General features: G+C 42.1%; 2 protein-coding genes across 3 annotated transcripts in view; one reads left to right on the top strand and one right to left on the bottom strand.

The window, feature by feature from the left end:
• The window catches only part of LOC142587496 ((3R)-3-hydroxyacyl-CoA dehydrogenase-like), a 26,511-nt gene extending 16,503 nt beyond the window's left edge, over nt 1–10,008 (top strand). The window contains exons 2-3 of the mRNA XM_075698554.1: nt 1,055–1,251; nt 5,649–10,008. Of these exons, the coding sequence (XP_075554669.1) occupies nt 1,055–1,251; nt 5,649–6,050 (599 nt within the window). The 3' untranslated portion in view covers nt 6,051–10,008. The remainder of the gene's footprint in view (nt 1–1,054; nt 1,252–5,648) is intronic.
• Nucleotides 1–12,239, bottom strand: part of LOC142587502 (uncharacterized) — a 22,137-nt gene extending 9,898 nt beyond the window's left edge. The window contains exons 1-3 of one of the 2 annotated variants that reach the window (XR_012829559.1): nt 12,063–12,239; nt 7,140–7,281; nt 5,155–5,235 (exon numbers count right to left, since the gene is read on the bottom strand). Coding sequence is in view for 1 of the 2 variants with exons in the window: in XM_075698567.1 (XP_075554682.1) it covers nt 7,140–7,247 (108 nt within the window). In the remaining variant the exon portion in view is untranslated. Of the gene's footprint in view, nt 1–5,154; nt 5,236–7,139; nt 7,282–12,062 lie in introns of those variants that run through there. The other variant, XM_075698567.1, reaches the window with a different exon arrangement.

Genomic DNA, 12,239 nt, shown 5'->3' with positions numbered 1-12,239 from the left:
ATGTGATAAGCACTGCATTTAAACGCTATGAAGAAAGTCACTGTTGCATTTCTGCTAAAACTAAGGTCTCAAAAGTTTCAATCAGTTCGTATGGTGAAAGGGAAAAATTGGCATCCGGACCAGGACGAATTTTTCTTCAACTGCGAGGCTTTCTTTCTGAGAAATCCATATGGGTTTCCTTTGTAGCTTCGTTCTACAATTCGGGTGAATGCCAATTTTTCCCTTTCATGTACTTTCCTCCACCTTGCAGACTTCCGCAGAATTTATTTGCCACACAATATTCCTTCTTAAGGTAACAGCGCGAACAAAACGACGGACAGGGTGAAAGAGCACAGGACAAGCGCTGACTCACAACTAAGTTTAATGAAACGCACACAAAAGAATATAAGCGACACAGGCGATCACATGGCAAAATAAGGAAAACACAACCAGGACATGTGGATACAGGGCATCTGTTACCGTATCGAGCTATCTAGGTATATTAATTCCTGCTGAGAAAGGGCGATCGAAGGCTGGCTAATACACCACATGCCTTTCCGCTCTATGTGGGCTGCTTCCATGACTAATCTAGTGGATACATCAGTATGCTTATACAAAATTGTTGTCCCTTTGAGCAGAGGCTTACACTTTCATTATCGGCAATGCACAGGCACATGTGCATAATCATTCTTGTGCTTCCTCATTGTGCTTTCCTTGTTTTGCCATGTGAATGCCTGTGTCACTTATATTCCTTGGTGTGAGTTTTAGTAGACTTAGTTGCGAGTCGGCGCTCGTCCTGTGTTCTTTCACCACGTCCGTCGTTTTGTTACCATTATGAATGAATACCAACTCGCCCACTTTTCCACTTTATTACATATTCCTTCCAATTCACTTTCTTTACCCTGTAAATGTGCTTATGACATAGTGATTCAATTTCACCTAGGGAAGATTAGAAAATGGACAAATACATGCTGCTTAAAAACCAAACAGTCTTAACACTTGTGTTGTTCCTGCCTTGTGCTGGAGCGAAGTGCTGACAGACTTATATCTGTGTTGGGGTGTGGAACATTTTCAGGTGTGGGCCACCCTCACAAGGCAGTCAAGGTGGATGTTTCGAGTGGGGAGAGCGTTGCAACTTTCTTTGAAACCATCACAAAAATGTGCACACTACCACTCAGTGTTGCAGTAAGTTGTGCAGGTATCCTCAAACCTGCCTCCTTGGTGGACATGTCGGAGGAATTATTCGATGAAATCATGAACATAAACTTTAAGGTGAGCATTTTTGAAGCATTCTTAATTTCCCCTGGCAATGACTCATATGTGCTTAGTGGAATGCGATGACCAGCAGGTATCCTCTAGGAACATGCTTCAAACTATGCTGGGACTGAGAATGAAGAACACATAAAGTGTAACAAATGGCAAAACAAGCACAAACTTTCAAATTGGTCATTCCACAGTTTGACCCTTGAATGATTATCAATGGGGTATGTATGTATGCATATATCTATATAATTTTGCATTCACCATCATGCATTGTGGTACTTTAGCTGCTTACTACAATGCATGCATGATGGAAATAAAAAGACAAGGGAGCATCATGCGTGAAGCGTCGTCATAAATAAATATAAAGGAAGGCCAATGGGAAACTACCCCACACTATGTGATAGGCAAGTGGTAATTTCTAGCTACCTCATGCGTCGCAGAGAGTAGAGTGGAAAATTGGTAGCATAGGCTGATTGTAACCTGAGCATAACTAAAAGCCACCTCAAACCAAACAATGCCTTGAAAGATCTGTCCTTCATGCCCAGGCTTATTTCCCAAGAGTCAATGTGTTGATGGGCCTTGAAAGGAAAAGAGAATAAAGGGGCAGTGTCAAAGGAGGTTGCCTTGCTGAGGATATGCTACCTAACATTATTCTATCCTAGTTTTTTTCCTTGCTCCATAAATGCATGCATGTGTGTGCTTCATTTAGAAGCAGGCACCAAAATTATCGCTAAGGGCAAGGACAATTGACCTATAGAAAAATTATTGAGGAACATGCAATGAAGATTTGTGCCAGTATGTAGAGTTATTGTCAGGGTGTCAAACTGAACCTGAACTGAAAACCATATTCAAACCAATATTCTTGAAACATGGTGAACCCAAACTGAACCTGATTTGAAAACCATATTCAAACCAATATTCTTGAAACATGGTGAACCCAAACTGAACCTTAACTAAAATAAATAATTGTTACCAGCTTGTGGATGAAATGTTTCAAGGATATAGGGCAGTATGGTTAAGAAATATGCTATTCTACAAAGTAGCGCACTCCCACTAAAATGTTGTTACGATTTGCAGAATGCGTCACATGTGAAAACGGGGACAGGTGCGAATGTTACACCGGCAACTATGGCCATCTCAGTAGAGGTGCTTGCAGTTCTGAACTTGGCCATGCCAGAACAACTCCATGGCTGAAACATTGTTTGTGGGAAATAGAATAACAATGCACGGGAAAAGATGAATGGAATGAAGGACACAGCGGCAGTTGGAGTCACTGCCTGTCCTTGCTTCTACATTGTTCCCTCCAGGCTTACCAACTTGCTGTTATCAGTAAAAAATCACATATTTGCACTTCAAAAGTACTATAATCTACTGATCTAAGTTCACTTAAAAGGGGATACTAAAGGTGAACTTTTAATCACTCAATGCAGAAAATATTGCAGTTGGAAAGGCCATGCAGTTCTTACACAATCCAAATCACTCATGATAAACAAGGGTGATTTATGTGGAATCAACTGTACACCAGCAATATTGGTGGTCTTGCTCTGCCAGGCACTATCGCATGCTTTGAGTCAGAGGCATGCAGAGAAAATATACCACACTTCAAATAGTGCTGACAGCAGTGTGAAGAGGTAGCATCAGGAAGTTCATATGTAGGCCGAACAATTGGCCAAACTGCATTTTGAAATATGTCATTATAACTTATTTATCAGTTATTTATGAGAAGGTGCTGAAAAGTTCCCGGCTTTGCATATAAAGAATAGTTAAAGTTTTGAAAGTACACGTTTATTCAACATATTCCCCCCCTCAGACTGATGCACTGATTACATCGTTGTTTCTGCTTTTCTAGTCCATCTTGTGGTAGGTTGTCAACCAGCTCTCTGCAGCTTGCTTGACATCAACAATTTATTTATTTATTTTATTTATTTATAGATACTGCCAGCCCCTACACAGGGCTATAGCAGGAGGGGAATACGAACATTTACAAATCAAATATTTTGTACATGGAAAATTGTACGTTGAAACACAAAAAGGGACAATAAAGATTATTAGCACCAAGAGGTAACAGCAAAAACCGCTGAAGATAACAAAGACACAAAGTAAAGTATATTATTTACAAACTAGGATATCTCCAATGTGTTTTGCGAAGATGAAACGGCTTCTTCCGACAGGGAGTTCCATTCTTTGATAGCTCTTGGAAAAAAGCTATACTTGAAACAATCGGTATGAATAACAGAGGGATGAATAAACATTGAATGACGATGTCTAGTGGTTTCACCGGAAAGAATTTCAAAAAAGTCTGTATACCTAATATGAACGTGATGATGAGTTATTAGGTAAATATATTTAAGTCCTTCATATACAGTTCTAGCCTGTAACGTCGGTAGGTCTGCCTGTACACAAAGTTGAGAAGGGGAGTCCGTCCGCCGATATTTATTGAATATGAATCTGACTGCCAGACGCTGTATCCTTTCGATTTTTGATATATTTATAGCAGTGTAAGGGTCCCAGACAACCTTCGCATATTCAATTATAGGTCTAATTAATGTTTTATAAGCTAGAAGTTTTGTTTCTTGAGTTGCGAATCGCAAATTACGCCTCAGACACCGGAGTGACTTGTTGGCCTTGGCACACACATAATCTATATGGTGGTTCCAGCGAAGATCACTTGTGAAAATCATGCCAAGATACTTATGCTGATCAACTCTTATAAGTTCATGATTATTAATAAAATAAGAGTAGTGTAAGTAATTTAACTTTCTAGAGACTGTCATAACTACAGTTTTTAACGAGTTTAGCACCATTTGCCATTCATCACACCAGTTCTTTATCTTCTGTAAATTTGCGTGTAATTTAGCCTGGTCTCCTACTGTATCAATTTTATTTTATATAATGCAATCATCTGCAAAGAGCCTGATGGAAATGTCTATATAATTCGGGAGGTCATTTATAAATAAGAGGAATAAAAGGGGGCCCAAAACACTGCCTTGGGGAACTCCCGACTTAACAAATGGAATCGGAGACCTTGACGACCCGAAGTTTCTACGTCAAAATGGCGACCCTTCAGGTGTTTTGTCAAATTAGGAAACAGTGGTAGTCTGAAGGTGCCAGGTCAGGTGAATAGGGACAATGGTGGGCCAATTGGAAACCCAGGGTTTTCAGTTTAGCAGCCATAACTTGTCAGTCACACTGACATGTGAAGGTGCATTGTCCTGAAACACAAGGATCCCTTTGGACAACTTTCTCCGGTGTTTCGTGTTTACTGCCTCCAACTGCTCCAGGAGGCTGGTGTAGTACTCTCTGGTTATACTACAGCCCTGACGCAGGTAGTCCGCCAAAATAACACCGCCTTTGTCCCAGGAAATGGACGCCATCACTTTTTTGGACGATTTCTGGGCGTCGAACTTTTTCAGTCATGGGGACCCACTGTGACGCCATTGCTTTGACTGTTCCTTGGTTTCTGGGTCAGAAATGTGAAACCAGGTTTCATCCTTGGTCACTAACCTAGCCAAAAAAATCCTTTGTATCATCAAAATGGGCCAAAACAGCTCTGGATGCCTGAACTCGTGCCAATTTCTGTTCACTGTTCAAACATTTTGGCACCCACTTCACTGAATGCTTGTGCATATGTAGGAAATTGGTATTAATGAAACCAATACGTTCCCGGAAGATGTCCAGAAACTGGGCTATCTTTATGGTGGATGTTCGCCTATCCTCAAGAAGCAGCTTATGGACAGCATCGCTTGTTACCGGATCTGTTGAGGTTGTGGTGTGCCCACTGCAGGGTTTGTCTTCAATGATAAAATGCCCTGTCCTGGAATGAGAACCCCAGTTTTTTTACTGTGCTGTAGGAAAAACACTACTCCCCTAATGTTTGTGACACCTCAGTGGGAATGTCCTTTTCGCACTTCTGCGGAAAAAAAAAAAAATTCACGAGTCCCCTTAACTCCACAGACGTGAAACATGCTTGTGCCTCTGCCATCTCAGGTTTATCTGAAATTAAAATTGTTATGAAAATCAGACACATGTCATATTTTCACCATTGCTTAACAAAACATGAAGCATTTATATGGCAACACGTTTATGTTTGAATTCTAAATGTAAGGTGGCAAAGCTAGGGACTTTTCAGCACCTCGTCATGCATTTTTCTAGTTACAAATGGGATATTTTATGTGATCAGATCTTGTATCAGGTTCACAGTGGCAAAACCAATCCCACTATGTCTATTTCTTGCTTATGAAAACTCTGATCCGGGGAAAAATAACTGCGGACCTCTTGGTCATTTCAGCTTCACTTATCTGCATTTGGTAGGCCTGTAATATTAGTTTTTATTTTAAATGCTAATTCCTGTGTCATAGAATTCATTTGCATCACCTGGGAGCGACATTTGCATTGCACACATGCAGGGCACGTTCCTCTTCTGTCGTGGTGCTGTGCGAGCCATGCAGGCAGCGCGGGTGTCTAACGGTGTTTTGGTGACTGTGGCAAGCAACTGGGCACACAGTGGGTCACCCTGCTACAGTGCATATGCAGCCTCAAAGGCAGCCACAGTAGCCTTCACCAAGTCGTTAGCACTTGAGCTGGCGGCAGATGGTATGCGCTGCAACTGTGTGCTACCCAGCTACACGGACACGCCCATGACAGCATCCAACAGCCTTCAGGAAAAAGCACGTGATGCAGCTAAGTCTGCACTGGGTCGTGCTGCACGCCCTGATGAAGTGGCTGACGTGGTGGTCTTCCTGTGTGGACCTCGAAGTTCCTACGTCAATGGAAGTGCTATTGACATCAATGGCGGAGCTGTTGTTTGATCGTTTAACCACTGCTAGTATTCCTTTATATGCTTAACTATTTGCGTTGGTAAACTTGTGCACCAACTTGTCGCTAAAATTTAAATGCATGTCTGGGGACGTGAGCCTCTTAGCACCGAAGCTTGATAGGGGCCCATTCTGTACGGGCCCTGTACTGCATACGTGTTTCAGATCCATATTTTGGACAGTTCAGAAATTTAAAACAAGAAGTGATGACACGACCAGACTGAACCAACCACCTTCACATGTAAGGACGGTGACTCACTTTGTATAACTGTATTCTCCCTATAATTCTGCTGTTGTGATTTTCTTTTTTTCTTCTTATATATTGTGGTTTGCTAGCAAATCTCAAGCTCCGATGTCTCAGACAATTTGTTCAAATAAGCATTTTTATTATGTACTCTGCAGTACATGTGCAGCTGTTGCAGTGATCAGGAGCCATATTCTTGCTCAATTCTGTTTGGGGATACTTTCACTTTAGCATTGTGTAATGTTAAAAGCAACATGTCATTAGAGCAACAGGCATCCTACCCACTGGCTTATCTAATAAATGAGCACTGAAAGTGACGTGCATGGAAGTTATCAACCGAGAACATGGTCCCGGAGTAGAACTGCATTTCAAGGTGCACTTTCGGGGCACGCTCTCATCATCAAGCAACACTAGTTGAAGCAAGGTATAAAACATGGAAAGGGTGCTCCATGGCCCATTTGCTTATAGCTGCTGTGACATTGCATCCATTGTTGGCTTCTTACTGCAGGGGTCTCAGACACGTAGGTCATGAAGACCTTCAGTGTGGCCTGTGTTGACCCACTTGAGATTTTGCATCCTCCACTGTTACACTAGTTCAAGCTTTTATCAATGCCATCCTTCTCAGAACATCACAGGTTAGCCTGCTATGTGCTATGTATGCGACACAAGATTTGAGCTTAGGACACTTCCGAGACCTCCCTGTTGTGTCGTGGTGTATCAGTTTCAGTTTCACTTCTGCATTTTAGTCTGGCTGCATTGTGTAACTCTACGTCACTGTGACGTCACCCTTCTGTACATAATGAAAAATCATGCGGCTGGTTAGTAGTCGCACCACAAACCTTGGAAGCGTCTTGTTTGTTCCTATTGCCTGGCAACTTGGGTCTTCTCTTTGTTTGGGTAGCCCAATGGTTGCCCATCATCTCACCATGCCTGCGCTGGTGTGCCATCTTCCAAATATCACGCTCTGCTTTGGTGCCTTATCTGCAGAGACAGAGAGTAACACCTGATTGCTTCTATGAGAATGATATACTGTCCCATAACGCTAACAAAAAAGTGCTATAAGGCTGGTTCTGAGAGAGACTCACTCTCCTCTTCAACCTTAGCGAGAGACAAAACCCCTGCTGACCTGCTGATTTTTGCCTTGTAACCTACTGTGACTTGTGAGCACTTATCAAACCACTACCAAGCAGCAAGAGGTAAGCCGTGTGCATCCACATTGAGTGGGGCAGGAGTAGCTGACATACTACATTCAGGCTAGTAAGGAAAATTATGGTCCTAGCATAAGCAGCACAAAAGCAGAAGAGCATTCCGTACCTAAGTCAATGGGGAAATGGGCCATGTTTGTCTTATTGCATCGTCTACATCAACGAAGTTCCCTCAGTCAGTGAAAATAGGTTAAAATCCACCAAGTTCTCAATGCAGCACCTGACCTGCTAATGCCAAAGCGAGCTTAATTTTAGCATTCTAAAACATTGCAGCAGGATGCTGACCATGAAGAGGCACCACAAAAAAATTCAGATAGTCACTCTCAAATTCTTCCTCTCCGTACCCTTCCAAAAATTCTATTCTTTGCATTCATCAGGCAGTGAACCTGGCCTTGGAGAGAGGGGATACGACAAATATAATTGCTTTTTCACAGCTTTTGTGTGCTTACGCAGGAACCGAGACCACTACATGGTGCAGAAAACTTCTTGCTGAGTTACATGACCTTGGAGGTCATGGTTTGCACCAGTGAATGTGGCTGTGGGGCGATTCTGTGCCAGATTGGTCAAGCACGCCTGGATGACATTCTTAATTTTGATAAAAAATATATCTTCCTTCTTTTTCTGCTGGAACATCGAATCCACACTTCGATGTAAAAAAATTTTAGGTCTTAATTGATTTCTGAACTAGGTTACCGTAGAAGCATTGTGAAAGTAGTCGAAAACACCTTTGCTACTATATGGCATTGAAATGTGTATTACCAATGGAAAAAGAGTACATTTCGGTGAATTTTGACAAGATGTGCAGCAGATTTTGGTGACAAACTGGTTTTAAACCACGAGTCCATGCGGTGGAGACACACGGCATGGCTCCAGCACCCACCATGCACAGCATCTAAACTTTCAGACACCGTAAAGGTCTGGTGCGACAAAACCTGTCTCAAAGGGCTATTTGGTGGAGAAAGTAAAAGTATAAAAATGGGGAAAGAGCCAAAGAAAGCTAGTGGCTTTAAAACGGGAGAAACAAATCAATTCATTTTATTTTAAACAATTATGCGCTTGATGGTGTATATTCGTTGCGGTGAGGACTATAGGCTAGGATATTAAGATAGTGCTTGTTGTTTTGTTGCATAATTTCATAGAGAACAGAGGCAGTGATTGTTGTGCTGTCCTAGCCACGTCAGGGGATGTTCTGTGATACGGAAGTCCGTGGGAGATGTTGAGAAAATCCACTTCTGCACTAATATCTGCCTTATCAAAAAATGATGTTAAGGTTGCCACTGTTACATTTGGCGTAATAGCCAAAGAGCGGAGGCCGGGATCATTGTTGTATTGACATCAAACGACATTCCACTGAGTCCTCGTGGGCATTTTCTGTGACATAGTTAATAGCATGAACAAGACTACAGAAAAAAAGTGGGACAGGACAGCGCACTAGATTTCAACTGACAAGCTTTATTCAGAAGAACATACAAAGAAGCCACTGTATGCACAAATGAATGCACAGACAGACGCATATTCGAATGTGCCACGTAGGAGACAACCAAATGCACAACGAAGCCGATAAATGCCTACAACAAGCAATTACAAAGCATACACCAAGTTCTTCTCAAGGTACAACACTTCTTTATCGGTGATGGCCAGTGATGGAGCGCTTATGCATTCATCAGCAGCTTTTGAAATGCAAAACGCCTTGAATATTTCCCTATCTAACTGCCTGGTGAAACATCTGAGCACTTCCGTGTTAAGGGCGCTTATCGGCTTGTTGTGCATGTGGTTGTCTCCTGCGTGGCACATTCATTAATGTGTCTGTCCATGTATTATTTGAGCATACGGTGGCCTCTTTGCATGTTTTTCTGAATAAAGCTTGTCAGTTGAAGTCTGTCCTGTCCCATCTTTTTTCCGTAGTCTTGTTTGCGCTAGTAACTATGTCACAGCAAATGCATTAACACCAACTAGGCCAACCTTCTGCATTAATCACCGTGGGCACTGAGATTCTGACAAATTTGGAGCTCCTACAAGAGTGTCTGGTTCACCCTGTCCACCAAGTCTCTGGTCTACCCCAACGACTTGCCTGTGACGTCACTGTGAAGTTGTCTTCAGGCTCAAGGTGGGGGCTAACTGCCAAAAAAGAGGTGTGTGCGTATTCTGCAAGCTGCCCAAGCTGACTGCATCCCATCCAAGAGGCTGCTAATTATCAATGCCATGTGTTGTGCATCATGCCAATACATGAAGCCAGTCAGGAAGTGGCTGGGAATTTTGGTGAGCGGCTTGTTCTTCTGGTAGATTTTGTTCACTTCTTTGTCATCACTGCGACAATGACTATGCATGGTTTACTTGCGTCCTTGTTTCTATGATCATCTTAGGGGTCGAACGGTGGAGTTGCAGGCTACAATGTTAATATGTACTGTACTCTGTGCATCTGCCAGTATGAGCATGTTTTTTTTTTTCCTTTAAACCAGTTTGCCTTTAATTCTGTGTAAATAAACCCTCTGTATCATTTCTACATACTTCGTAACTCATCACCAAGTTAGCAACGCTTGTCAAGATGGCATGGATGATGGCATGGGCGCCAGCTTAGCCTTTGTGTGATGCCTTGGTAGTGTGGGCTAGCTACCTGTTTCAAGACACACCGGCAGTGTAGCAGAGCACGACCCTCTGAGTGATGCCAGACTCTGAAACCCCGCCACCAAGCACGAGTTTCATCTTAAAGGTCGTTCCGTGTACAGGTGCCATGTTTTTTAATCTTGAGGTACGTTTGTAGAAAAGTGTGCAACAGCAGTTATTTCTTGCATAATTCTTCCCAGTTTTAATCAAAAATCTCAAATTCACCTCGCGCAACAATTTTTCATTAATTCGCAGTTTTCTTTCCCGGGAACTATTTGACTCGGGACAATGAAACCTGCCTGTGATGAAGATGGTATGTTTACTTTGTCTGCAGCAAGGAATTTATATTCATAGCAAGTGTTTATCTTAGTCTCATTAATATAAAAAAATAATGCAATAAAGAATTATTTTGAAAATAAAATTTAAAGGCCATCCTCTATTTTTTCTTCAAGAACTCAGATTTAAAGTTCACGGTCTGTCTTGTAAAAATATGCAAACGCATGTTGCACCATTTATTCAAGTTTCAAGATGTACGGTGACAAATACAGCCCATTTTCCATGTTGCTGCCACCGCTTTGACACCCTGTACATTGAGCGACTGTCTACTGGTACTACCAAATTGGCACTAGAAAGCAGCCAGCTATTCCTCTTTCCTTTCCCCTCGCTGCTCATGCAGATATGAAACAAGTTGGATAAACATTTGCAGGACTTTTGGGGGCTTACTGACTTGTTGCATAATCTAGTTTATAATGGTTTGATGCCTTACGTCAGAAGTTCACTCATCAGTCCTTCACAGAATCTGTTCCATGACAAGGAACAGTCATCACAAAGCTGCTAGAGCCGCTCCAGCCCATAGGGGAACACAAGGGGGAACTGGGCTGGTTTAATGTAAGGATTCCTTTCGCTCAGTTCTGTTCCTTTTTTATCATCTGCCGTTCACAGTCGGCTGATCCCTGTAATGATACGGACGGAGTGCTGCTGGGACCGTTGGCAAAGCATGAAAAGGTATACCATTTGAACAGGATTGTTAAGTTATCCTGGCCATGGTTTCTTTTCAAGCTAAGGCTGGAGCTTTTCCTGGCAGCCATGTCTCTAGACATTCCACGCTAGTGACGAAGCCTTCAAACAGCTTCAGTTGACTGAAGGTGAGTAAAAAGAGCACATGAAACTCTCATACATAAATTTGAGAGCTACTTCACTAATCAAAAAAGCATCTACAGAAGGCATGTCTTCCACCTGAGAGGAATGAGAAATGTTTGAAAGGTTTTTATAAGATCTTTGGATGCAGGCTCTGATATTTCAGTAGCTTTGCAGAGTCAGTGTTATCGAAGCGGATGGTCTATGGCATAAGCGACAAGAAGCTGAAGAAAAAGATGCTGCAAGACAAGGAACTGATGTTGCAAAAATCACAAGAAATTTATAAGTGAGCAGAAATGCATATGCAACAAACTGCTGCATGAAGCAAGGAGAAATTGAAGGTAGGCTGCACAAGGAGGAGTGATTGCAACAAGAAAAGCAATCTGTGTTGCAGATAGTGCTAGAGTGCACTTGCCGAAATAATGCCAGTGTACTGAAAGTAACGACTTGATTTGAGTTAGTTGCTTCATCTTGCAAGTATATTAAGGCAGCGCGACGGAGCGGGCAAAAAAAAAAATCTAGTCTTGCTGTATGTTCTTTTGTCCACATCCCATCGCGCCGGTTCAATATATGGAATGTAGTGTTACACACTTATAAGGAGAGAAATCACTTTGCGTGCTGCTGCAAAAAGCATGAAGTCTTATATCTTAAATATCTTAAATATCAGTGGAAAGAGATAAACAAGCCAGTTTAGCACTGGGTGTTAAAAGGCAAGACTGGGGGAAATCCATTACATATGTATATATGTATATACATATATACAGGGTCCTGAATATTTGGCTGCGCGTGTTCAAAAGAAAAAGATTTTGCACTCACCGCTGCACTCTTGCTCAAATTTTGCAGAACGATCGCATTTTGTCACCGGCTTCGTTTAGTATAACACTTGGCACGATTAGTACGATTAGTCGCCTGTTTTTTAAGACAAAAATGAGAAACTGTTTTCGCCTATGGGAAAAATGGCGTCTGGAAAGCCGGCCCTGGCACAGACTTCTG

Source organism: Dermacentor variabilis, chromosome 1, assembly GCF_050947875.1.
Source record: "Dermacentor variabilis isolate Ectoservices chromosome 1, ASM5094787v1, whole genome shotgun sequence".
Classification (NCBI taxonomy): Eukaryota; Metazoa; Arthropoda; class Arachnida; order Ixodida; family Ixodidae; genus Dermacentor; species Dermacentor variabilis.
This window is presented reverse-complemented; position numbering and strand designations above follow the sequence as displayed.